Raw genomic sequence first — 27,313 nt, forward strand, 5'->3', positions numbered from 1 at the left:
TATCACTCATATGCTGTGCATTATTTTCTCCTCATAAAAAAGCTGGAAACTCAGCGTGGGAAAAGTCATTTCATCACTCTGTGCGTTACTTGTTGTTCCTCCGCCTAACCACTAGATGTCCTCACAACACTGACCACAGCCGTCGCTCTCACCTGAGGGTGCCCAGCCTCCTCCAGGTGGGAACTGCAGGTCGAAGCGACGCAACTTGTCTTCATTTCCCCTCTCTGTGGTCCAGAGAGCGACCACAGGCAGACAGCGTCCGCGCTGGAGGTGGTAGTCATTTGACATCCAACAAACGGCTCAGTACCCGCGGGTACAAACAAACCCAGACTCCAGTGACTTCCTCAAGTGCTTTTCACGGAAATGCTTCACCTGAAGTTTGCCTTCGGACGGTGAAAGTTTCGTGTTGGAGAGGAAGGACGCAGCAGGGAGACGCTTCAAATGGAGAGAGGCTGAATCAACCCATCTGAATCGTACAAGTTCAACAAGGTATTTTACTTTTCTCATTCGTGTTTTAGTTTGAACAGAAAAGTTCAGTCACCTCATTATGCCTTTTTGTCAGTAAAAAGCGTCTTAAACTGTTCTTTGGCATGATAAACGGAGAAAAATCTAGTTAAAAAGTTTAAAACAGTAAAACGAGAAAAAGAATGGACTGAATCAGCTTTTAAGGACGTACAGAAAATGCGTTTTTAAGTAAAGTTGTTCCTTTTTGTTTTCTGACTGGTGTACTACAGTTACTTCAGTGAAAGAAAAAAAAAAAGATCAGGCTCCAAAGTAAAGAAAATCGTCGAAACTAGCGTTGCAGAGTGTGAACAGATAAAGTGAGGTGCAGACAGGGATCCAGGTGTATAGGCATGTATGGAAAACTAGGTGTGGGAGATTTGCTTAGTTTGGCCTTGAGGGATACTGAACGCAGGTAATTTAAGACCTGTAGTGCTTCTCTCAGCTATGGAGCTTATGACAATGAAGACTATTGTGTTATTTCCCGTCAGTGTCCCAGCAGCATGTGACTGCTTAACAGCGTGGTGCTCTGACACCTGGTTTAATTTATGCCAGTCAATGACAGTCTGTGTGCAGTACACAATGCTCTTATATAGATCCACTACTTGTTGATTAACCCATCAGAGATAACAAGAAAAACCTCAGGACCTCTTTGGGGTCCCCCCCCTCTCTGTTTGTCTGCTGCCTCTCCTGGACTTTGGACTGGAGGCAGGCTGCGAATCCAAACTTTTCTGAAAACCTTGCAGCACTTCCAGCAATCGATTGCTTAGGGCTTCAAGTTCACCTCTTGTACCCTCTGGTAGGTGAGGCTGAGACAGAGCCATTTGTTTATAAAGGGTGTGTCGCATACTGGTGCTCCTTCTTCTCCAGCTTGCCATGCCGGGGCTTGTACCCATGGAGATCACAGGTGTGTTATGTAAGCACAAGACGTAGAGCAGAGTCTGGTAGACAAGAGAGATTGCGAGGAAGATGGAGGCGCAGACGAGCTGATAAGTCGGAGGAAGTGGGAGGACAGGATAAGGAAATCACTGGAAAGAAAGACAGAAAGTGCATGCTGTGTACGGGCTATGTGGCCGCCAGGTTGGTTCGGCTTCTCACTTGTTTGCTCTGTTCACTCGTGACTCGCCGGTGACGAAGTGCCAGATCAGTGGAGGAAAGGGGAAAACTGTTGGTCAAGAGGGAGCAACAGGAGGAACAGCTGATGTTGTAATGGACAAAGACACATGACTGTGTGTGAACGTTGGATGAGTGATGGGAGAGGTGTCATGCAGGCCTGCAGTGTGTGGAAACTCCTGATAAGCAGGACACACACACTGTTAATCAGAAGGATTAACTGATGAGTTACTCATCAATGAGTCCTCATTGACACTTCTTAAAGATTAATCAATAGCTGTTAGGGTTTTGTTGGCTTGATGGGAGTTCGTGTGTGTATGCAAACAAGCCTCCCCATTTCTGATTTTCTGCTGGGCCTACAATCTTGACTCTTTGTCTGTCTGAAAGTTACTGAGTTCTGTTCTAAACTGAGGTTTTTTTTTTTATTCCCACACTGAATTTTTCTTTGACTGCCATCCACTCAGGCAGCTGTCAAACTGAGTGAACTTCATGCTGAAAGGATTTCAGAGCGTCGACAGAGTTTTTGTTTTGACCAGTGCAGAGCAGAGACACTGAGATGCCAGGATGTATTTTTAAGGCCAGAGTTTCCAGCTGTGTTTGCCTTTGCTGCTACTGCACAACACTTTCTTTTTCAACCCTGACTGACCTATCATGTCAGGGGTCCTAAGCTCCACAGAGGCTGCAGTCCAGACTGGGACCCCTGGCAACCTCTGGAAGCAAAGCAAACAACACACTTTGGAGAGCTCTGACACTGTCGCTGCTGTGTTAGACTGCCAGTTTTCTTTCCTGTTTTTGGAACAAAACAAAGTAGTAAATAATAGAAACCAAGATTACGGGGGTTCAAAATGCAACACTGGACGAATTAACCATATTAATTTCAAAATGTCAATGAAAATACTTACCAAAGTTAATAATTGGACCAAAATCTGTTTGTTGTACATTTGTATATTCATATTGAATATACAGGGGAAGTGTATCTCTTATACATCTTCACAATTCCACCCTATCAAAAGCTTAAAACATGATTGACGGTCAGTTAATCAGTAAAATCATAATTAATTAGCAGTTATTTTGAAAAATAATTTGTTGTTTATGTCCTTTTTTAAACCAAAAAAACATTTTAGGTATACTGAGGCTTTTAATCCAACACCACATTTTAATGTATTTGACCTTGGATTATGTTTTAAGACATGCTCACATCATGTCATTCCAAATATATTTGAGAAAATCTGTCCTGTTCACATGGATGTAAAACATTTGTGAGTCCCCTCTAAGAAGAGCACACAGTGAACAATAATCTCAGCCATTGCTCACAGCCATGTTATAATGTTATCATCTCAAAACGACTCTCATGTGCCCGTCGTTATCCTGTCTCTTTCATGGCTCTGACTCTGAGGACGGCGTACTGTGTGAGGGATGTGGGACAGGGAGGGAGGGGGGGGGGGGAGTGAAAGGGAGAACAAGAGGAGGGGATGAGGGGTAGAGGTGGAGGTGTGTGTGTGTTTGGGGAGGGTGAAAGCACATTTGGAATGAAGAGTTCCTTAGTCGGTAATTATCAATCTCTCAGGAATGCAGCCGCAGCTCTTAGCAGACAAGCTGCTGCATGGCTACAGTGGCCTCGCAGCACGCCAACTTGCATTACCCTGTCCACAGATCTCTGCACGGTACCACCGCCCGCACACACACACACACACACACACACAGCATCTATAACCTCAGTGAGGTCAGTTGCATGTCATTTTGGTTTATTTGTGTTATTATTGTCTTACAGTGTTATTGTTGTTTATTTTTACCACTGTCATTACATACATGGTCTTTTTCTGAAACGTTATCCTTACAGCAGCAAACAAAGGGACCACATAATGTCAGTGAGGGGGTTGTCTTTCAGTCCAAGTCCTTCGCCACTGTGTATTTATGCTGATATGTTGGAAAGAAACCAGACTGTAGGAAATATTCTTGTAATCCTCTCTGTCATTGCAAAAATACTCCCACTGTGAAAGGAGAGACTTCTTCCCTTAAGATGAGAAATCTTTCATTGATGCTTAATAATTCCCACAAAGCTCTCCTAAGAAGCTCTCCTCAGTCATTTCACTGACCGTCGCCGTTTGTGTCCGCTTTGTGCCTCAGTGGCCTCTTCGTCCATCACAGTTTCTTATTTATTGTGTATTTAGAGTGTTTGCACATGAGTGTGCAGAGTTGAAGCCTAGACAAGGTTGCTCTTGATTAGTGTTGCTCTATTTTGTTTAATAATGCCCAGAGAAGACAGCCAACGCCCTGATTGATGCCTTCAGGTGCCACACAGTAACACCAGTTTTTTTTTTCTTTTTTTTCACACTGCTAAACACTTCCAGTTTAGCTACAGACTCCCTTTAAGTGTGGTTTAGGAGCTGTTATTGCCCAGACTGGCTGTTACTGCAAAGCCTGTTGTGGTGCTCTCAGCAGGAAGACTAGAGTAGATCCAGAACATCCCCTTTTTCCCAAAAAAAGGAGAATATTAACATTGTTGATCTGTCATTTCCCTCTTGTGGAGACTAACTGCATTCAGCCTGACCTTTACCTCACTGACTGACAGCTCATGCCATGTGAAACCCAGCAGCATAGACATAGACGTGAATGGCCTCCTGGTTAAACTGAGCCAGTTCTAATTCAAACAAAGGTGGCTGCCTGTATCACTGCCACTCCCTCTTGGCTTTGCCTTATCCCCATGAGGCGCTGTAGTCTGCCCCGTCAGCTTCCCTGTGTGACTCACCGCAGTCGAAGTTACAGTTCCTGGAGACCCCTCCCCTTTTCTTGGTTGTACTTATTTGATAAGGTTGTTGATAAGGGTGTGATTACACTTGAGTATTAAAACAGCATTGTGAGTATTGTTGCGGACAGAGATCTGTTGTAACCTGCAGTTGCTTTAGGTAGTCCAGCTCTGAATTCATATCAAGTAGTGAATGAAATGTTTGAACCTAATTCTTTACCTCATGGGTGCAGTTTGACACATAACACAATGCAATGGAAGTCAGTATTTTTCACAATTGCAGGAAATTATTTCAACATAACTTTTGTGGAGTAAATCCTACCTTAAAGGCATTCAGTTTAAAAACAAATATTGAGCATTATTTGCACTTCCTCTTTTCCTGTAAGTCACTTGGATCTAAATTAATTTTCATATATAAGAAAAACTAGCATTACCACTTCTTTTACATACCCTCTTGTCAAAGCAAGGCACAGTGGAGCCCAGTGTAAGGTGGAAATCTTCCCTCTGTTCATGCGTTTGGGGTTGGATTTGCACAGTAAACTATGCTGCTATGCTTTGCTTTAGGCAAGGCAGCTGTCAGCGCTTTGCTTTGCTTCTCTTTTGTTGACCTGCCTGTGTGAAAGTGGAAAGAAGACCCACATTTTTTGGGGAATTTATATACTCAAACTTCAGTACACATAACTGTCAAAAGAACACAATAAATGTAATTTCCAGATTCTCACAACGTGTTTCATGACCGTGTGTAAACTATTATCAGTCCCAGTTTACTTCATGGTGATGTGTACACACTACTGTCAGTGTCAGATAATCAGTCGGTGCTGCAGGTATTGACACACTGCGTTGAGGTTTGCTGCGTTTGTGTGGTACCTCCTGTCGAATGTGAAAGCCCTGCGTCTTTTGTAAAGGATAAGTAAACAGCGTGTTGGAACACATGCCTGCTCTGGCAGGACTGGGGCTGGGCTGGAAAACCACAGCAGGTTTAGTGTGTGTGAGAGCGAGACAGAGAGAAAACATACAACATTTTTGTGTGTAAATTAGCTCAGGGCATACTTGATCATGATCTTTATGATAATATGGTACATCCTACACCTGTGGTGTACTGGGGGGGGGGGGGGTTAGCACAGTTTGTGCTACAAATTTCTGTTTTCTTTTTTTTTTTTAAGTTGTCCGTGTACCATGTGTATCAACTTTAATGAACTGAGAGGTGTGGCTAGGGGTTAAGTGATTCCTGGGACAATGAAGAAACTCTGTAATTAAGATGTCAGCAAAGGTGCTTTAACTTTGAAGAGAGATTGTGGATCTAAAGCTTATTTCCTGGTGAGGAAGTGGTGGTGAGAAGTTTGTTCTTCTTTAAACCCCACGAGATGTGACATTTTCTTTGCTAAATCTGTCGACAAACTGTTTGAAAACACACAAACAGACATATTTTTAGAGTGGTGACAGTGTTTAGAGAGACTATACTGTGTGCGTCACCTCATTTAATATGTTTGCAAAACTGAAAATTGCAGGTTGTTATGTGTTAACTCAGCAGAAGTGGCGTGAGTCAACTCTTGGGGACCGTACTACACAGAGAGCTGTCTGCCGGGTGGTCCTCCACTGCATCCCAGAGTTCTTAGTGTTACTCGGGTCCTTCTGTGATGGAAATAATATGTGGAGTTTGCCACAACCCACGGGTTATAAATGAATGAACCAGCCCCCTGTTGTCTCAAGAGATATGTCTGATTGTTGGCGACTGTAGCCAGTGCAGAAGCACGGATCTTAGTCATGACCAAATGACTGTAATTTGGAGCAGAAGAAACACAGGGCTTAGTGCAGGGAGAGGCCTGGCGCTTTTCTTCCGAGAAGATGGATGCTTTTTCTTGTTAACGGCCTTTCACTACAACTCACTCCCTACGTCTGCTCCTTACACACTGTGCCGCCACAAATGTGCTGCAGTGAATAACAAGTTCAGCTTGGCTACATTAAGATAACAAATTACTTCAAAAATGCCCATGTATGTATAAAGTTTAGAAAAGCATTGAAGTAGTTCAAGTACTGGTCTTAAGTCTCTTATATGGGGCTGCATACTCCTGTCATGAGTGTGGATGCAGACCTCTTTCTCTGGAGTTGCAGAACCAGATTTAACTCTGCTTTTGTAACCTCACTAGCAGCATTGTTGAGACTGAAACATCTCAACACAATTGGATGGATGATGTTTTGTACTGATATGTCTGAAGGCCAGAGGATAAATCCTCTTCTCTCTTGTAACTTTTATCTGGGGCCATCATCAGGTCAATATTTTAATTTGTCCAGTACCTGCAAAACTGATGTCACCTGTCACCTTCAGATGTACTTTTTGTGTGGTTTTCTAGTGGGTGCCAGAATGCTAACACACTAAATAAGGACAGTGAGCAGGGTCACCATCACACCTACTTAACAGTCTCACAGAACTGCTGACTTTTTCTTTGCTTTAAGTACACACAGCCAGCCTTGGAAACCATCCTCAGTTGTTGCCAGTTTACATATAGTGCACCTTGCTAAAACTTTTGCAGTCTAAAACAACAATGCAATAAATGCTACCTTCAGGAAGTTTATCATATTCTGTGTTGATTTGTGCTGTGCTGTATGCTCGCTTTGGAGTTCATAGTGCCGTTGAGCTGCTGGACTTTTTAACTTTTTGTTTTTGCATCAGTTAGTTAATTGTGTGTATGTTCCCCATGTCTTCTTTATTCCAGAGTTTCTGACATTGTCAAGAATTAACCGATAAAAGGTTAATTTAAGGCCAGTGTACAGTATGTAAGGAATTTGGCTTTAAAAAGTGCACATCTGCTGGGAAATTTCCCATGCAATATATCCAAACCAGAGTCTTTTAACTTCTCATGACAACAACACTCCCTCTGCATCGCACAGAGGTTTTCTTTTTTTTGATAAGGAGCAGTTTGGAAAAGTCACATTTGTAATCCTCAGAGAACACGACCTAGGTTTCTGAGGTTTGGCTTCATGTCTCGTCTGGGGCAGGAAAGCACTCCTAGAGACTGTGTTCCTGAAAGATGTTTGGTTATATTGCTCATGCTGCTTGCACTAAAATCTGTCTGCAGTGTTTTTCATGCATGACCATGAAGCAATATGGCAGCCAAAAACTTTTCATGAACTTTCTTGACAGCAAATCAGCCAGGGATTCATAATTCTCTCACTCTGACTCCACTCCCACCATCCTTCAGTCTTTGTGTGCTTATTTACAAGCTCTGACTCCTGTCATCTTAAGAGACTGATCCTACTTTTAGCGTGTGTTCTGCAGATAAGTATCTAATAAAGTACACAGCTGGAAGAAGCCCAGTGTAAGCTACAGATCCCCAGGAGCAGCAAAGTAGAGTAGTTTAGCAAGGTGAAGGGGTGGAGGAAGGAAACTGAGAGAAGGCGGTGAGCTCATTCTAGTGAGAAAGGGGAAAAAAAAAAGGAAGACCGTGACGCATAACAAGGAACATGAAACAAAATACATTGATATGAATGGGAAACTGTTGTTTTTTTAAAAAAAAAAATCTCAATACATGTTTATTTTTCTGTTCTCTAGCTCTTCCCAGTGTGCTGTTTTGTCTGTGTGTTTGAGTGCATGAGCCTAGGGGTGCGGCTTTGTGAATTATGACTCCATGTTATGGAATGAAGGGAGCGGTGCCAGTTCTTTCTTTGCAGAACTGTGAAGTTTGGTTTAGAGGCAGGAGGGGGGGTCTGTGTAGGCTGAGAGCGTGGGTTGAACGAGCAGTGCCCACAGAGACGCACAAACAGATATTTATACACACACACACACACACACACACACACACACACTGCAATTTGGGGTGGTCTAAAGAATAAGACTTTGCAACTGTGGACTCTTGTCTGATGCTGTATTTATTTGCAGTACTGTTTGGTTCATCACCTTCGTGGTTTTGTACACTTCACATAACTGACAAGCATTTCCCAAAGCTTACTTTAAGTTTAAACTGGACTTAAACACTTCATAACACCTTTCCCCCCCCAATGATGAAAATGACCTTTCCAAGACTTTTTTGGCATCCATAATTTGCGGTGAATTAAAGGAAGCACAAGAACCCACATCAGCTGTGAAATAGCATGATATTAATGAGTTCTGTTGATGTGAAATCAAACTTGGAAGGCAGACAGCAATCAGATATGGTAATTGTTGTAAGAAATTTGGCAGCTTCTTGGGTTTAATGTGTTTCTTCTTGCTCCAACCAACTGTCAAATAACGGATGTTGTGTCTCTCTTGAACATAAGAGCAAGGTTGGTTTTCACAGTGACAGGGCATTTTTCTCTCTCCCTCCTTTCATGTGATGGTTTGATTAAAGCAAGTCTCAGATCTGTAAGCTAATTTTATTACTGTACCGGCACTGAAAACCGGGAAGGTTAGAAATCAATCAGAAAGTCCTGCATGGTCCTTTTGGTTATTAAGCCTCCTTAATGCCAGCAGGTGTAGAACTTGTGACGACTCAATTTAAAATTCAACCGCTGCTCTCTTCTTCTTTTTTTCAGGGTACACATCCAGTGTGAAGTGGTATGTCAAACCGTGACTCGTTGGGGTTTGGGGACCTGCTTCCCCAGGATGTGGTCGATATTTTTGCCCAAGAGAAGCACAGCAGGAGAGGCCAGAAGAAGCGCAGTCGCTCCCTGGGCCGGGCTTTGGGCTGGCTTAAGGGCAAGAAGAGGAAGGATCTCGGTGGAAAGGGGCAGAGCCCGGGTCTAGGTCCTGCACTTGACTTGGCTTTGGATGGGCACCCTGCTGGACATCAGGGTGGACACAAGGGAGGACAGAGGTCAGGAAGGCAGAATTACCCACAAGGTAACAGTCATGGTAAGATCCTGCAGGATGTTCAACAGTCATTTTATTGCCTTTAGCATTTTAGAAAGGTATATGCTGTTGTGTGCACGTGTTTCATAATATCCAATCGAAAATAATGACCTGAAAAGTAGAAAAAAAAGGTTCCATAGATGAGTTGCCACTACAAGTCCAAGGAGTGTACCACCTGATCTGCATGTGTTCATCCCACTACACTTTACCAGTATTTTAGAGTAAAAACCCAAAGCACTTCCTTTAGCACCCATGGAAAACTTAGGTGGGTCAACTTACCAGAAACAAAGACCACCCCAATAACGTTCTAAAAGTGAATATACTTTTATGAAATAAGACGTGACTGTTGGGAAGAATTGCAAATGTCCTATTTGACACAGTAAATGTCATATATTTAATACATGCGGCTATTGATTAGACTTTCCTCTACTAATTCATTGATGGCAAGATGAGATGCTTCAAGATCTGCCTGGCTTTGCAATATTCTGGGGAAGCTGAGGGTAGAAAATAAATTTGAGGCTAGATACCTGGCCAGGTTTCTCATGTTTTTCTGCATTGTTTGCATATGGCATGTTCTTTGTCTGTTGATCCATCTTTAATTCTAAATTCAGAAGATTTCCACACTGCTGATTTATGCAGAGAGGGGAGTGAATTCTTTTTTTCTTGACTGTTCACTGTTATCTGTCATTAGCAAAATATGCCATGGAAATTTCAAATTAAAGGTGTGTCTTGATATAAAGATGGAGTAGCTTTTTTTAATAATGAATCAGCAAATAAACTAAATCTATGGATTAAGTACGCATTACAAAAGATGCTAAATGTTTTTGCAAGTCTGAGGATCTTTGAATGTATGACTACAAAGTTTGCGGTTCTAGTGGCATACAAGATGAGGTAACTCTGATACACTCACCAAAACATTTAAGTGACAGACTATTATTAAATTACTGACATTATCACTGCAGCTCTTGAAGGATTTCATTATTTCATCTGCCAAAAAATAAAGGTACTAAGTCATCCAGTACTGCAGGTCCATGGCACTTACCTCTCTTATTATAAAGTCATTTGAGGAGATTGTGAAGGATGTGCTTCTGAATGCAGTTCATGCAAATTTACAGGCCAGGTAGAAGTTTTTCAGGAGTATAACTGTGGCACATGCAGAGGGTGCAAAGACTTAGTGCGACTGTTTTCTGTTGATTTCACCTCAGCTTTTAATTGTATCTAGCATCACGTTTTAGCAGGAAGGTTAAAGAGCTCCCGCTGCTTTGATCCTGGCCTGAGAGGTTGGCTGCTGGAGTTCTTAACTGTTAAGGTGCAGCTTGTGAAGGTTAATGAGGTTTTATCACATGTTCTTTTTTGCTGTACCGGATTGCCCCAGGAGTGCATCTTCTCACCTCTTTTATTTGCCTTAGACAAAACAAGTGCCATAGATATGGTGTCTCAGCAGTGATGACCCTATCATAGCTCTGTAGTGTTGGAATTCACCGATTGCTGCAAGTTGTCCTTCTTGGACACCAACATGTCCTACACTGAGGAGATCACAATTGATTTAAGGAAGAATTCCCCGAAGATCTCTCCTGTGGTGATTAATGATCAGGCTGTTGAGTTTGTGCAGCGATACAAATATCTCAGCTCTGTAATGACAAGCTGACCTTTGTGTGGATGCTGTGTGTTGAAAAGTCTGTGAGCTCATGTGCTTTTATCCTAGTCTTCAAAGTTTTAAGATTGACATTCTCCTTTGTCAGCTGGTATGGGACACATAACTTCAGAAATAGAAACAGGCTGCAGCATACTGTCAAAGTGTGCAGCCAGATTGCAGGCATGACCTTGATGACCTTCCTCACCCACAGGGTTAGGACTTTGAAGGAGGTCTAAACTATCATGTTTGATCAAAGCCACCCCTTGTCCAAGAGATTCAAGTTGTTTCTGCCAAGATAAGTCCAGTAGACATGAGATGTCTTTGCATCCATTTGCTGGCTGTACACAGATTGCTGCTAATGAGGAAACATCCACCAGTGTGATCCTAATTAGTATGTATTTTTTAGTTTGTGAGCAGTTATGTTTGTAGTGTGACATCTCGGAAGAGGAGGGATAAGTTCCTGGGAACCAGTTGTATGCTGCTCCTTGACTCTGTGTTTGCTCACTGGAGGGATGTTTGAACAGACTGACTTTCCACTCGCCTTCTGACCTCCTACTTGCTTTGTGTGCTGTGAAAAAAAATCTCAGTGCGTCCTGTTCTGTGATACCATCATTTAACTTACCTGGTCTTCAGGTTACGTAAATGCTGCCCTGTGGTTGCTGTCCACACAGGACTTGCATGAAGTGGAATTTGTATTTTATTTGAACCTGTGTGCAGCTAAACAGATACACACACACACACATACACCCACACATTCAACAACTTCAGTAAAACCCAACTCCAGCATGTGTCGAACAAATAAAAACGTATTATTTACACACTCCGAAGAAAATTGCAGCAATGCTGAGTTTTCCCAGAGCTGTGGGATCTTGTTGGAGCTTGCACATGTGTGCTCATATGTCTCCACTAGTGAACTGAACTCCACTAGTGATGTTTTTTTTTTCTTTTTAAATTTGTAAACTGTAATCACGAACTTTAGTTTTACACCTACATTAATCACACCTTGATGCAGTCAGACTAGCAAAACCTTGTTTACCTGAGTTACTTTGTGCCAAACACAAAATAACAAACAGTGTTGTTGTTGATGCTGCTTTATGTGTGTCGGCCCTGCTTGTACAGTCTTGGCTAATGGCTCTACAGCGAGAGGAGGCTCGTCCTGTTGCTGTGTCCTCTCCAAGGGGAAGCTTAGAGCTCAGAGTTCAGCCGAGACGGTGTGAGGGGATTTCCATGGGATTCAAACTCATTCAGTCCCACACAGACACACTGTACCCACAACAGAAGATGTATAAACACGTTTTTAGTCGCATCTGTGGCTTTGGTAGATGATGAATGTATAGACAAGTGCGTCAGTGATGACTAAAGCATGTGTATCTAGACTACATTACACAATCTTTGCACTACATTGCGCTACGTCTGGTTTGTTATAATATCAACTCGAGGCCAAGAGTTTTGTAAGAGAAGGTAAACTGTGAAGACAGATAAGGTGTTTCTCCCTCCGCCAAGGCCATCTTAGAGGCTACCTCCCACGTTGGACAGAGGTCCTAAAGAGTAGAAAAGAAGTAAATCTCAGAATATTTTTTAAAAGTTGCAACCAATCTTTCACGGTTGTTGTGATGACAGCCGCAATAAACATTCTCTGGTATATGGTATATCCGTTGTGTTAATGTAGGGCTTAATGTTACAGGAGGTCACTTCAAAGACAAAAGCATTGATTAAGTGTGATTTGTGTGCCAGTTGTTAACATGTGCTGCTATTCAGCCCTAAGAAATCAACGTGCTGTGTATGACCTGCAGATTGTTGATGCTGGCAACAACCACAGCAAACTCCTTGCCAGACGCTTCCTCTCAATAGAGAAGGAGCTCAGCAATTCCCAAAACGCATCCAGAAGAGGTTTATTGCAGGAGCAGGACCTGCTGCAGTGTAACACACTTGGCCAGAAAATTGAATACCTCCAGCTGAGCCGCTGATGATGATCTGTATTGATGCCAGAGGGGCCTCCTGCCCAGTGAAGGCCTGGTATGGCCGGCACAGTGCCAGTTAATTAAAAGCCATGCCAGGACCATTACAGTGTAGGGAGGAACAAGGGGTTCTGTTTTTCCTGACCCCTCCACTCACACTGTTCCTCCTCGCACTGAGACACTGCTACCCATAGAGGATCACATGGAAAGTGTGTACATGTGTGACTAGTATGAACAACCCTGTATTGTACCTCAGTACTTTATTTTGTACAAATCTTCTGCAGTACCTCATGTTGTGTCAATGAATTGTAATTTTTCAAGCAAAAATATAAAGATAAACTGCTTTTCTCGTGGTATTAAACACAATATGTTTGGATTTTGAAGTGATGGTCTGATGAATCTGGCAATTTGATATTATCACCTTAGGCTTTAGGAAATTTTGACATTTTTCCCAATTTTATGACAACTTATATACTGATTTCATATATTACATATTTCATCATGATAGGAATTCTATGTCATCTGCAGCCCTAGACTACATTACAGCCAACTTTTCAAACCATATGTATATGTATTTTTTCCACTAAATAAAATGTTAGTTAAGTAAAATTTTTAACATTTAAGAGCTTCTGTTTATGTTCACTTCTTGTTTTCATGTGATAGATTCCTAACAAAGTAACCTATCTATTAACACATCAGGCAATTTAAATTCCTCATGTGTTTGATTTTCAGTTTCCTTTAAGGATGACAGTGCAGGTTAATCTAGATTTCATGTAACCCTGGGGTTAGCTTAATCTTTGTTCTTCAGGAATGCATTTTAGTAAACAAGGCCCATGGAGTTTGACCAGAGAGGGGAACTGCACAGTAGCAGGTTTTGGAGCGATAAACTCTGGCCTCCTGTACCCTTCAGTGCGGTAAACTCTGTATTGTTTTCTCTGATTACCTGGACAATGTTTCATCCTGAGCCAAAAGGCTGAGGTTATCTGTCAGCGCAATGTTAATTCACTTTCATTAGTCTAATTCCTTATACTGTCAATGTCTGTCTTTGCATGCCTGTCTGACAGTGATTTATGTCCATGCTGTCATTGTACTTGATTAAATTAGACAGTGGGCCTCTCTTATGCAACACTGGCTGCTCAGATCCTGCCTCACTTTTACAACTAGTTTTAGGGGCAGTTCCCTAAGTTTGGTCAAATAGAAATCAGGTGAAGGTTGATTAGGTCATACAGTCCTACCAAGGTACACTCAGAAGGTCACCTGTTTGCAAGAAACACTCCCTCAGAGATTCTTCACATTCCTGAGCTTTATAAAAGATATTTCTTTGAGGAAGCCAGAAATAGGGAGCCTTGTGTGTGTGTGTGTGTGTGTGTGTGTTTGGCATAGAGGTAGCAGATCATATGAGCTGCTTTATTTGACTTCCTTTGTTGAATATTTAGTTATAGACGCCGCTTGTTTGTCTCTCACTCTGTTTTGTGCGGTAAAGCCTGGTCTGTTAAAGGTGCTTTGTGGACATTTGGACACTGATAAACCATTGCCACATCAGATTTGATACAGTTGTTGATACAAGTTGATTTTACTGCTTTTATGGGTTCATCTCCAGGTTAGTGCATATAAGGCACAACAGCAGACTGCATTATTGCAGGAAGAGAATTGTGTTTTCATGTAAAGTAGAGCTCAAGTTTATTATCATTGGAATGACTGATAGTAGAAGAAGTAAAGTGGAAGTCAAAGATAATCAAATTATTACTATGGAGGTGACAGGGCATAGGTTAGAGAATCCTCATTCTCATCCAAATATTAATTTCTGCACAATTATACAATGCAAACACGATCTTTGGAAAGCATTATGGGAAATGTAGTTTCTCTGAAAAATGTATGAAAAAAAGTAAAACAAGTGACACGTTTAATATTGATGATGACACTGTGGTCTTTTGTGTTCATGTGACGCTGGATGCCTTTTTGTAGTCATGTTGTAAGGGTGACACAAGAACAGTGAAGGGCCGAAGAACAGGTTTGAGACAACCGTATTCTTTGAGTTTCACTTTCTTTCTCTTGTGGTGTGAAACAATCAACCATTCTGTCTTATTAATAAACTGTCACTTCAGGGAGGTGTGACCCTCTGACAGATGGTCTCATTGTTATAACCTTCATGTGAAAAGCACTTACTGATTCTGTAATGTGCTTTTGTAAATTAAAACACTTGTAGAGGGAGGATGAGGTTCATTTCTGTGAAATTTTCAGGTTATTCACTTTGAATATAAAATATTTGAATAGTTTGAAAAACACATGCAAAGCCCATGCACTCAGTCTGCTCACGTGTTATGTGAGATTCAAGCTGGTGCTGATATCGTGGGAATTTCTGCGGATGAAGACTTTATTACCTGTATAGTAAACAATTACTTGTTTATAATCACAGGGTTTCCTGGGTATTTACTAGGATGTTATTTCAATGGATGAAGAGTCACCACACCCAAATGGCAGAGGAGATCATATTTAGGTCACTTGAATGGTAAGAGAAGTTAACTAAGAGCCAATTTGCCCTCTAGTCCCAACAGAATAATGTGCTTCAGTTTCATTTAATCAAGTTCCTTTTTATTCTTTTCAATCCTATAATGTTCAGTGTCAGTGTTGGCAAAAAGCAACACTTGCGTATGAAGGCATACATTGTTTCATTGTCAAGATATGCAGATATATTACTGTGGCATTGCAGCACACTCTATTGTCACGAAAGGTAAATGTTCGCAGCCCACTGAGGCAAGTATACAAAGACGCTGATAAATATGGGCATGGAAAGTTTTGTAAGTCATGTCTTGTGTAGTCAAATCAGGCTGATTTACAAAGCCATGGGGCTTAATGTAAAGAGCAGAAATTCAATGTAGTATTGGTGAAGATAACTGTTCGTTTTACCTCACTAGTCTATAAAGGTACACACAGTGTTGGTTATTCATCTTGTTTTCCTCTACAAGAACACACTGTTCTTTCAGTACATATTCAAGCACTGGAGCTGTGATTAGTCTGCTTTCTGCTTGTATGTAATAGAGGGACTTGCCCACTTTGCATCAGCAGAACCTGGTGTTTTAGCATCAGGGAGGTGATCTACCATTTCATTTATAGAAGAGGTGTAGAATTAATGGCAAACTACACTCTACAGTCATGCTAGCTGACAGGCTGCCCAACGGTGCTTTGAGATAAATGCTAATGTTAGCTTTCTCACAATATTAGCATGCTGAACTTCAGCAGGTAATGTTTACCAAGGCTCCTATCATTTCAGTGGAGTGTGTTATTATGCTAACATTTGCTAATTAGCACACTTGAAATGTTTGGGATTCATCCTCTGGGGTCTATAAATTCACTTCTTACAGTAGTTGTTGAGAGGGACCATAGTAGTAGACAAACCAAGAGACAGACATTTGCCATCCCTAGAACTGCCATGCTAGTAAGGCTGAAATGATAGTAGCAATTTGGTTTCCTCCTAATATTTTGAAGAAGTTAGGTGATGTTTCTTTCTCTTTAATTCTGACACTTACCAGCAAGCTAAAAATTGTTCTTCAGGCAGACCCAGATCATTTTTAAGTGCTTTTCTTGCCTTTAACACTACTGTCTATGATCACTTCCAACAGGAGACTGTAGGAAAGCTGTGCTTTGATTAAACAGGCAAAAGCAGGTTTGAACGTTTTACATTCTCCTACATATGTTTTAAAGGCATTTGATTCGTTGCTTATGGCTAAACCTATCAAGAGAAACCTCGGCGTTATGAAAGTGTCACTGTGAGAACAAGAGTTTTCTTCTGTTCAAACTTTGACGGATGGAGGCTGTAGGGAGGTTCAGTATATTAACTGATGTAATGATGATGATGAATTACAGTCCAAAATGTGCCCAACTGCAAATTGATAATAATAGCCTGCACTGGGGTATGTTTTTGCAGGTATCTGATACATGCTGGTCTGTTGGCATACAGACTGTTTTGTCAGACAGTGAATTAGAGTGTGGCCTTGTATGCCAGTTGATGCAGGTATATCTGTTACCTGGATTGTTGTCCCTGTCACACCATGCTTCTTCCTTCCTTTATGTCAGCTTTAATGGAGAAATGTTATGCTATATTTAATTCATTGGAAACCAAGAGCATGAAAATAGTCATTGGAGCACGCTATCTTTAACCAGTATGCATGAACACATGTTTTGAGACTGTACATACCGGCTGTTAGGGAAACGGTGAGCCTCCGGCCCTTTCCCACTGTCATCACAGTGTGTTCAGTTGGGTTTGTGCTGATTTTAGAAGCTTAAACACCTGGCAGACAGCTCCCTCAGAGCTGGAGAGAACCTCTCTGCATGGCTGTCTGCCTGGCAGTGGAAAACAAGAGAGAGGGGCAAGTTGGGGCAGAGACGTAAGGTGTGTGTGTGGGGTATTTGCATCTGTTTGATTCCCATGAAGCAGTTCTAGGAAATATCAGAGCACGTTGTCTGTGTCAGTGTGTACGTGTGTGATGCTCTAGTTTAAGCAGGGGTCTCGAACTGTTGCTCTCAACAAGAAATAAAACACTCATCTTTCCCTCTGCCCTTCCCTTTCGATACTTAAATCAAAAGTAGTAACACATGTTGGTATTTTACAGGATGACACGTGTATTTCTAGATAAATAAAGTTTAACTTGGCCACTTTTAGGTCAGCAGAAAATAAATAAAAGTAAAACATTCATTTTTTTCCCATCAGAATTTGACCCTGTATTCACATGCTCCTAAGATGGTAAGTTGGGATGTAATTCTTCTGACTTGGTGTGTTCATGAGCTTTTAAGTCGTCATGTGGTAACAACGTGGATGCTTCAAAGAAGATGTGTTGTATTTTACATTTAAACAACACGTCATGTCTTTATTCGAGACTTGTTGCATCTGTATGTTCCATAAAATTGCTAAAACTGTAACTATTTAGCTGTAACTGTAACTTTACCTGACTTCTCACTAGGGTTAACACTAATAAATAAATTTTATAACTAATCTCGGTCAATATGCATGGACAACAACTGATGGTGATGACCTAAAACTATATTTCTGAGCATCAATCAGATATTTACTTCCGTCTGCCATGTTTCTGCATATATGATGTCTAAGTCAACAAGTTGTGTTGCAAAATTTTTGTCACGTTTTTGAGTTGTTGTACTGACTTGAATCAGTGCACACATGAATTTTCGCCATTTTTTGATTATTCTGTCAATTACAAAGTTTTGCCATGGTTGCTCATCATAAACACTGGCTAGAATTTGCTTACTGCAGTTGATGCCACGGCATACCTACCAAACCCATTTGTCTGTGTATACTGCCAAAAAATCCATATTTTACCAAAACAAACTTACAAACAGATGTTTGCTCATTGTTCTACTTTGAATCTGTGTTTATTTGCCTGCTATAAAATGTAATTGTAATTCCCCCCCTTTTTTGTTTTTATGTAGCCATTTTCACTGGGTGCTAAAGACTGCAACTTGAATAAACTGGTCACACAGTATCACATCCATTAGATTTAGTATGTTTATCCAAATCTGAGATGTAAACATCAGTTTGGGGGTTCATACATAATCACTACCAGCCCGTTAATACTGCCAGCTACGGTGCAATCCACCAGCGACAGATGGTGTCTTTAATATGTCAGTGATTAATATGGACACAATTACAATGAGATCGCAGAACCAGTGATAATATGAGTCCCCCATTAACGTGCAGTCATGCCCCACCCATCACTCCAGGCCTCTCCAGTACAGGGTGTTCTGTCATGGTAATAAGATAAGCGTTGCCCTAGACTGACTTTCTCTACACATGCATATCAGCTTTCTATCTACATCTATAGGTTGAAGCTTTCAATCAGATTCTCTTGAAAGAGTGATCTATTTCTGGTAGTTATTACGTTTGCAGACACATGTGATTCATTTCTTTTCTCTTCTTTGTAAACCTCTTTTGTCTTGAGTCACTCGGTAGGATCACAACCATGGGAATGTTTTCCATTTGTTCACATGGCATACATTCCATGTCATGTCTGCTCAGCACACCAGGAAGTGAACAAACCTTTCAACTCCAAATGAGTTTTTCTTTTAGAAACAAAAAAAGAAAAGAAAAAAGATGAATAAATAGTCTAAACAGAAGCAGAAATTTGACTGAAGATTAAAGAAGATTAAAGATTAAAGATTAAAAAGTGTTTGATGATCAGAAAATTTGTCTCTAGAAAGCAGTTCCTGCTTAAATGAGGAACTGAGGATCTTATGTCCTCCATTGTGTTCTTGCTGTATAGTAACAGATTTAATGTAATTCTCCTGGAGACAATCGGGAACATTTTTCACATGTTTGACCATGTGCAGGCTCTTTTTAAACATGTTTTTAATCTTGTTTTAGGAATTGATTATTGTAATTCACTTACTCCCCCTTGTGGTAAAACAATACAGTTATATTTCTCTTAATGAAATCTGAGGAATAAATAACTTTGGCGTGTTAATAGAGTTCTATTGTGAAAATGTTGTGCAATTTAACAAAGCAGTGCAGTGTCATTTATTAACACTGCGGTGGTCGAAGTAAGTAATGTGACACCCTCATACCTCAAATCCCTGACAACAGCTTTCTTTTCCCTTCAGTGTTTACATGTACGATCTCAGTTTGATCTGCGCCCTAACTAACCAATCCGGTGCAAGTGTGCCTGCAACTGGGGAGCAACAGTAGGATTCTGGGTATCATTCAAACGCCAAGTGGGGGAGATACATTAGTGAGGGATGGCAGGAATTAGGCTGCCAAGGATTAGTGTCTGAGCTCTGATTGCCTATTGGCTGTAGAGACCTTCTCCACTCCGCATGGACCTGAACTGACAACAACAACTATATCAAAAACAAGCAAGCTTATCATCCTGTTTTGATATTTCCAGGAGTTGTTTTTTTTTAGCTGATGGACTGCACCTTTAGATCCCCTTTCTTTAACACATCTTGGACATAGTTTTGATGTACATTTGGATTACTTTCCAGCATTTTAGAGGACACCATGGTAGTTCTTCTGACTAATAACTCTAGTGCCAGTTCCTACTGCTTTCCCACTGTCTTCAGGAGGAAAGGTGAGAGAAAGCAGCACATGCTGTCTGCTTGAAATGATTGATTTATTACTCAAACAAATGGCTTCTTGTTGAAATTGCTATTCAGGAATGTCCAGTACAGGCTGGATCAGCTGGATCGCCAAAGGCAGGCAGTAAAGTAATTAAAGTGTGGTTATTGACTATCACTGTAGACCATAAAAACCACTGCCAGTTTGTAATGTACTCTGTCCCGATATAAAATGCGCAGTGATTTAGAGTCTCACTTTAGCAACTAATATTTGTTCTACATTGCAGAAAAATAAAGAATAAAAATTTTGTATATTTATAGATTATTACATGTTGGTATTTTCAGCCATCCGAGCACATGTAATGCTGTTACAGAAGAGACGGTGGTAATAATTAGTAGTGATCACCGAGCACTTGACTGTCAAGGCTAATTCAAGCATGGTCTAGTACAGTAGGTGGCTAAATGTGGAACAGCTGTCGCCATTACATAAAAGTGTCTTAGCAGGTCGTTAGCCCAGTGATCCCAGACTCCCCTGGAAGCATCACAAAGTTAAATAGAATCACGTAGTCTTTTTTTTCTTGGTTTCATCTTCACGAGTGTTTTTAAAGGCAAAATTGACAATAATACATACAGGGATACCGATGTTTACATGTTTAATTTATAACAAGTTATTAGAATACATTATTCAGGTTTTGAGAGATCATGTGATTTAATGCAGTTTGTATCTTTTTTTTTCTTTGATTGTGCCCATGGTTCATTAAATAGTATTTTAGGTTTTTTGTAATTAATAATGAAATATTAAATCGATATAGCATGCATGCAACATGCATGCCCCCTTATCTACTGTTACAGTGACACAGAGCTTTGAGTTTATCCAGGCTGATCCCTCCCTCTCTTCTTCCAGCCATCCCAAAGCTAGATGACGATGACAAGACCCCAGCACCCCCGTTGTTCCAGGAGAATGTGTTCATTGAAGCCAGCAGGCCCAAGTACCTGGAAAACCTTCACAGTGAGGCGCAGGAGGGATTGAAAATGATGCAGCAGGAAGGTACAAAACACTGTATTGTTGCAATCGTACGTCTGTGCACTAAATTAGAGGTGTCCCATGCCAAGATGCTGATAACTGCCTGCATATTACTCAAGAGGGTGTGCACCAGATGATCCAAACATTGCTATGAACTGTAAGACAGTGTAGGAGTTGAACTTTACTGTCTTTGCAGAAACAAATAATGGAGTAGAGTACCGGGATAATGAAAGTACAATTGTAAGTGACGCATCACTCCCAAAATTGCAGTTTTTCTTACACTTACTACAAAAGTATAGATTTTGTACAAGTGATTTTTTTTCCCAAAAAGATTATGTTTTTCCTTTTGTCAGTCGACAGTGACGGTCCAGACAGATGGGGAAGGTGGAGGATTTGTAACAGACAGTACCATTGGCGACACAACTTCTGTTGTGTCTGTTCAGTCATCTGTGTCGACAAGATCTTCCCGCTCTGGACTCACTAGGCAAGGTAACCACAAGTGCAAATATTATTTATACTTAATCTTGGCGATTATACAACATGTGGTGATGTACTCACACAAATTGGTAAATTAAACATTTAATGGTGAGATGTACAGATTGAATTCAGTTTAAATGGATCAAAGGATCATATTCTTCTCTTTTCTCTTATTTCTGTCTGCCCAGGATCAACATTCAGGCCCTTGAACTCTGGGAAAAAGTCAGAAAAGGCCAAGATAAGGAGAAGACACAGGAAGACTGTTGCTGGTATCCCACAGCATGTACAGATGGAATTAGGTATGCTTCCCATCATTTGAATGTATTACTTACAAAAACATCCATCTATGAATTACTCTTTAAATTGAATGAACTATATCTAGAAATATTATATTGTTAAGCAGTGGTACAGCCCTCTATTCAGAAAATAAATGGTTCTTTGCATTTCCATTTCTTTAATTATTAATATGAGTTTATGCTAATTGGTCTTCCTGTCTTCTGTCAGGTCTAGACAGAGGGGGTTGGAAAGCAACTAAGACGTTAGATGAGGAACAACTTTATAATGGTGAAACTGATGACAGCCTAACCAATGATGGGTCACAGCAGGCACCGCAGAAAGGAGCCAGCGCCAGACTTCATGACACAAATGCCATCCAGCCACTCAACAAAGACCAACTCGAGCAGCTCAGTGACACCTATGCTGGTCATAGGGATGACATGGCCCTGCTGCACTGCCTAGTTCCTGACTTGTCAGGTGAGCAGAGGCCTCGGTCCCTGGCCGTTCCTTGGATGACCACAGCCAACAGCCTCCAGCAGGAGCCACCCAGCCCTGTCATGTCCATGTCACCCCAGGCTGCCTACATGTCCAAAATCATTCCCAATGCTGTGTTGCCGCCCTCCATTGATGTGGTGGAAATCAGCCGTGGCCGCAGTCGCAACAGTGTCCGCACCGTCAGCAAGACCAGCCTGTTGCTTTCCAGCCCAGCCCCCTCCCGTGCTTCTTCTAGAGCCTCTTCTTCTAGAACCACTTCCTCGAGAGCCTCCACCATCACCTCTGCCTCTCGCTACAAACCTCCCAATCTGTCTGACAGCTCTTGTTGGAGCAATTCTGAGTCCTCAGAGACCTTGGTATCTGAATCCTCGACCATTTCCAGCAGCAGCACCCCCAAACAGAAGAGGCCACAGGATAGAGATGGCCCTACTAAAGAGGACAAAAACACTGTTCAATCCTCCATCGGCAAGAAAACAAAAAGCACCTCTAATGGAAAGGTCATTATTACAGAAGATTTGGTGAAAAAAGAGGGGTCGTTTGTGCGTAGCCTTTCTGTCATGAAGCCTAAGAGGGCTCCACCTCCTCCAAATCGCTCTTATTCCCTTCATGGTAAGATGAAGCGACGGTCACGAGATCTGGCGGAGGTTACAGTCATTTCAGGGGAAGCCTCAGGTGAGGAAAATGGAAAAAACAAATCTGGATCTTCTCCCATGCCTTCAGTAATCATTGAAAGCCCTGGATACAGTGCCGACACCAGTTCTCTGGAGGACTCTACTGGTTCTGTGTCATTCAGTCCCCTCAGATCCCAGCTGCAGGCACTAAATGCAAAAGAAGCTGCGAAGGTTGTTGAAACTGTTTCCAAAGATGCCTCAGAAGAAAAGCAGAAACTACTGCGGGATAATAAGCTAAACAAAACAGTCTCCCCGTCCAGTGGCTACTCAAGCCAAGATGGCACATCTACACAGCTTCCTAAACAGCCCTACAGCTCATCTCCAAGGCACAAGAGAGGCATCTTAGCGAAGCTTCAAAGGTTTTTTCCTGGGTCCACTGCTGCTACAACTCCACCACCTCTCACAAATCCAGAGGCTCTGGAAAACATAAAATCTACAGAGGATCTCAAACCTGACACCTCAGTCGATACTGCCAGTGTCAGTCCTTCTGTAAGGACCCTGATAGACCTCTTCAACATCCCTCCACCACCTAAAGTTCATGCACCTCCACCTCCTCCTCCAGAGGTATGGGCTCATAGCAAGCGTTCTATTGAATTGCTACTGGGACCCCCAGTACCTGATAACACTCATGCTATCATAAAAAAGAATCCAAAGGACAGAAGACAACAGAGGAAGTCTCCTTCTACATTTACAGATGGATCTGTGCAAAGCTTGGTGACAGAAAGAAAACACAAGAATCCAACTGTAACAGTGGAATCTGTTAATGGATCCCTACATGTGTTGGAACCAAAGAAAGTTAAAGAAAGTGGGATTTTGAATGTTGAGATTCACAAAGAGAAGAATGACAGGCTGGCTGAACAGAATGTTGATTTGAAAGGAAACAGAATAGTGACAGAAAAAGATGAGAAAGTAAGAGTAAGTGACATATTAAATGGGATGTTAGCGAAGGCTGTAGAGAGACGTGAAGAAAGGCTGACACCATTAAGAGAAGAAGAAGCCAAAAAGACACTCACACACACCACAGATAACATGGATACATTAACTGCAATATCATTACAACGCATTCTTCCATCTCCCTCTCCCCCAGTGCACAATCCTCCCAAACCCCCAACTAAACAGACTACAGAGTTTACCTCTGTCCCATCAGCACAAGTTGTTTCCCCCGAGTTGTCTTGGCCCCCACCACCTCCACCAACAGGTATGAGTGCTCCTGATGAAATGGATTTCCCTCTTCCGCCTCCCCCAGTGTTTAGTGAGGAGGAGTTAGTCTTACCTGTTCAGGTGCCACCAGAGACCACGATTAGTAGTGGTGACTCTCTTTGTACAACTACGTCTGTTGTATCTGTGGTGAAAACACAATGTGTAAGGGTGACCACAGAAGCTGAACCACAGAAGCCCAGTACATCCCAGGGGAATGTACATAAACCCCTGTATATCCCACCTCCCCCATCATATACAGCTCCCCCTCCACCAACTAAAGCAGTATCTCCTCTTACGGTTATAAAGGTCTCTCCTCTGCAGCCTGAAGAGGTTTCTCCTCCTCCACCACCTAAAGAAGTCTCTCTGCCACCACCTAAAGAGCATCCCCCCCCATTACCTAAAGAGGTTCCACCTTCGCCACCTAAAGAAGTCTCACCGCCACCACCTAAAGAACCTTCTCCACCGCCTAAGGAGGTTTTCCCTCCTCCACCTGAAGAGGTTCCTCCTCCGCCATGTGAAGAAATCTCGCCTCCACTACCTAAAGAAGTATCTCCTCTACCATCTGAAGATGTCTCCCTTAGACCACCTAAAGAGTTCTCTCTTCCCCCACCTAAAGAGGTCTCTCCTCCACCTAAACAGGTTTCTCCTGTGAAGCCCAAGGAGTCTGCTCCTCCTCTGATTCAAGCCCCTCTTCCATCTGTTAAAGATGTTTCCTCCACACTGGTTACAGTGGTATCCCCTTCACCAGTTAAAGAGGTTTCCCCTCTGCCTCCTCAAGAAGTCACTACTCTATCCACTGAAGAGGTTTCTCCTCCATCTTCTCAAGAAAATGCCCATCAGTCTCCTGAAGAGGCAACAACTGTTATCAAGCTCACTCCACCGCAAAGTATTCCACCTCCACCACCTCTGATGTCTCAGCCCCAGTCATCAGAGACTGATCTTCCACTGGAGAACGTCCCAGCCGAATCTGAAACTAGCCCAGTGTCATCTAACAGTATTCTCACTCCCCCTCAGAGTATTCCACCACCGCCGCCCATACAGCTTCTCCACCAACCTCAAGTCTCTTCCCCAAATACTGATGGTCTAGTAACCCAGGAGGCCCACCATTCACCACCACCTGAAGTCTCTATCCATTCAGCTCTTGAAAACTCTCTTCCAACAGAAAAGGCTCGAGACCCTCTTCCATCTCCACCTGTAAACATTTCCCTACCTCCACCTTTACCTGTGCAGGGTCTTGCCAGTATTAAGCTCCAGCCTAGTCCTGCAAGCACAGAAAACCAGCCACCAGAGCTGACCTCTGCCCCTGTTGTGCAGGAGGAACCCACTCCAATCGTCACCCCCTCCCTTCTGCAGATGGTCAAACTGCGGTCTGTCAGTAGCAGCCCTGAGCTTCCTGAAGCACAGGAGCACCCAGAGACTGAGGTCACAATGGGCACTCAGCAGCCCAGCAATCAGATCCCAACCTCATCTCTCAGTGGTGAGGCTCCTCAGAAGCCCATCAGAAAGTCTCTGATCATGACCTCTGCCACATCCACTTCCCCACCTGCCATAATTACTTCACAACCATCTCTGCCCACACCCCAGTCTATTGTGGTTCCACCTGCGTCTTCATCCACAGTCCTCTCCCCTACCAAAAAGTCTCCTTCTGTCATGACCGCCTCTCCTTCCATGAACCTACAGGAGGCCATCCGCCTCAGAACAGCAGCCAGATCATTAGGTCCCACTGCATCTCGCCTCAGCTTGCACTCACCAACATCACCAACAGATCTCCATAAGTCCCCCACCAACACAGCAAGCTTTATCTTCTCCAAGAGCAACAAGAAGGTGGTGATTGAGACCAAGCCAGCACCGGAGACCAACACAACCATACACAGGAACCTAGAGGTTTTTTCTGGAACAAAAGGGCTGATTGAAGGAGAGTCTGTGAAGAAAGAAGTGAAGGTACCACCACCTGTTGCAAAGAAACCCAAAACAAAGGGAAAAGAGATTGAGACCAGTGAAGGGACAGAGCAAACTGCAGGACAGGAAGCATTGCAAGAGAGTGTCATGGGTAAGAGAGATTATTCACTATAAATAAAGCACATTAAAGTTAAACTTGAAATGATGTGATGATTCAGTTCTTTTGTTTCAATCAAAGGTATAAGGGTAAGTGCCTATACAGCAACATTAGTGGCTCTACAATGCTAACATGGTCAAAGTCTGTTAAAAACCAAAGTCTTGAGTGGATGAAAAATGATTACATTTCATCCTGAGGGGGGCATGAATGTCTGTTCAAAATGTCACAGGAATCTATTATTATTTTGCACAACTCATCTTTACTCAGTTCAACTAATTCTGACTTAATTCCCCAGATGCAGCAGAGAAATCAAATGGGACAGCAGGTACTGTTGAAGGAGGAGGGACACCGTCTACATGATTAAGACTGAAGGAAGGGAAGGACTGGGAAGGACTTATTAATTATAATGAATTTGCAGCAAGTTGTGTTTGTAAGACAAGAAACTGGATTTGTTGGTAAGATGCTAATTCCAGAGATTTGGAAAAGTTATGGACTTTTAAAAAAAATCCTTCAAATTTGATATTAATGGTGTGGGTCTTAATTTACTCATTGTGCATTTTATTAAGTAAGTACAGTATGTTTTCTTTTGCCAGAGGTCATCTAAGCTTTGCAGTTACAAGAGATGGGAATATACCGCCCTCTAGTGTCAAATAATGATTGTATCACTTATGTCCTGCTGAATCAGAGCTTTAGTCAGTACTTGTAACAATGGGACTTCTGGGCGCTGATCTGTAAATATAGCAACATTTTGTATATTTAACATATCTCTTAAAGATGGACCTTTCCTACAGAGTTCTGTTTTGCATTTTCCCAAAAGAAATTCCACACCAATTATATTTGTTAAAAAATATTAATTATTTTAAGTTATTTTCATGTTCAGAGGAAGGTCACTACAGACAGAATGCCTTCTTTGCAATGCTGTGTTAAACCCCAGTATCATTTAAATCACATTTGTGTGTATAGCTCTTAATCATACCCAAATATTTGTTCTTGTCAAAAAATCCCACCTATCATTTGTTGTGTTTCAACCCCATCTATGTGTTTCACAATTAATGTCATAAAAACAATGTCCAGACATGTAAAGCAATGCTAGTCATTTTCTGAGCACATTTTCTGCTGCTTTTAGTTACTGATATTGGAGATGTTGCCCTTCCTCACAATTAGGGCTCAAACAGTGGGATATTTCTGTTGAACTTTAATATATTTCAAAGTTTGTTTCAGAGACTAATGTAATAAATGATCATTCATAACAGAAAGAATAAAGATTTATGGA

At 41.9% G+C, this 27,313-nt stretch overlaps 1 protein-coding gene across 3 annotated transcripts; it reads left to right on the top strand.

Moving 5' to 3' along the window:
• The first annotated feature begins 134 nt into the window (after positions 1–134).
• Positions 135–27,313, top strand: LOC124071587 (proteoglycan 4-like). Of its 3 annotated transcripts, none has more exons than XM_046412245.1 (8): positions 135–489; positions 8,870–9,176; positions 20,746–20,889; positions 21,062–21,105; positions 21,219–21,354; positions 21,531–21,641; positions 21,847–26,034; positions 26,336–27,313. In XM_046412245.1, exons 2-8 carry the CDS (start codon positions 8,894–8,896, stop codon positions 26,398–26,400), a joined length of 4,971 nt encoding a protein of 1,656 aa, XP_046268201.1. In that variant the 5' UTR covers positions 135–489; positions 8,870–8,893; the 3' UTR covers positions 26,401–27,313. The 3 variants fall into 3 exon arrangements, with proteins under 3 accessions (XP_046268201.1, XP_046268199.1, XP_046268200.1); XM_046412243.1 differs by having other exon boundaries at positions 136–489; positions 8,870–9,188; XM_046412244.1 differs by lacking the exon at positions 135–489 and adding an exon at positions 1,292–1,581 and having other exon boundaries at positions 8,870–9,188.

This window comes from Scatophagus argus, chromosome 15, assembly GCF_020382885.2.
Source record: "Scatophagus argus isolate fScaArg1 chromosome 15, fScaArg1.pri, whole genome shotgun sequence".
Lineage (NCBI taxonomy): Eukaryota > Metazoa > Chordata > Actinopteri > Scatophagidae > Scatophagus > Scatophagus argus.

What these genes read in the sequence shown, in the direction of transcription:
- LOC124071587 (XM_046412243.1), top strand. Translation starts at nt 8,894, where the DNA reads ATGTCAAACCGTGACTCGTTGGGGTTTGGGGACCTGCTTCCCCAGGAT. An exon ending in GGGATAATGAAAGTACAATT is followed by an intron (nt 21,106 to 21,218) that starts GTAAGTGACGCA and finishes TCCTTTTGTCAG; the next exon opens with TCGACAGTGACGGTCCAGAC. An exon ending in GCATGTACAGATGGAATTAG is followed by an intron (nt 21,642 to 21,846) that starts GTATGCTTCCCA and finishes GTCTTCTGTCAG; the next exon opens with GTCTAGACAGAGGGGGTTGG.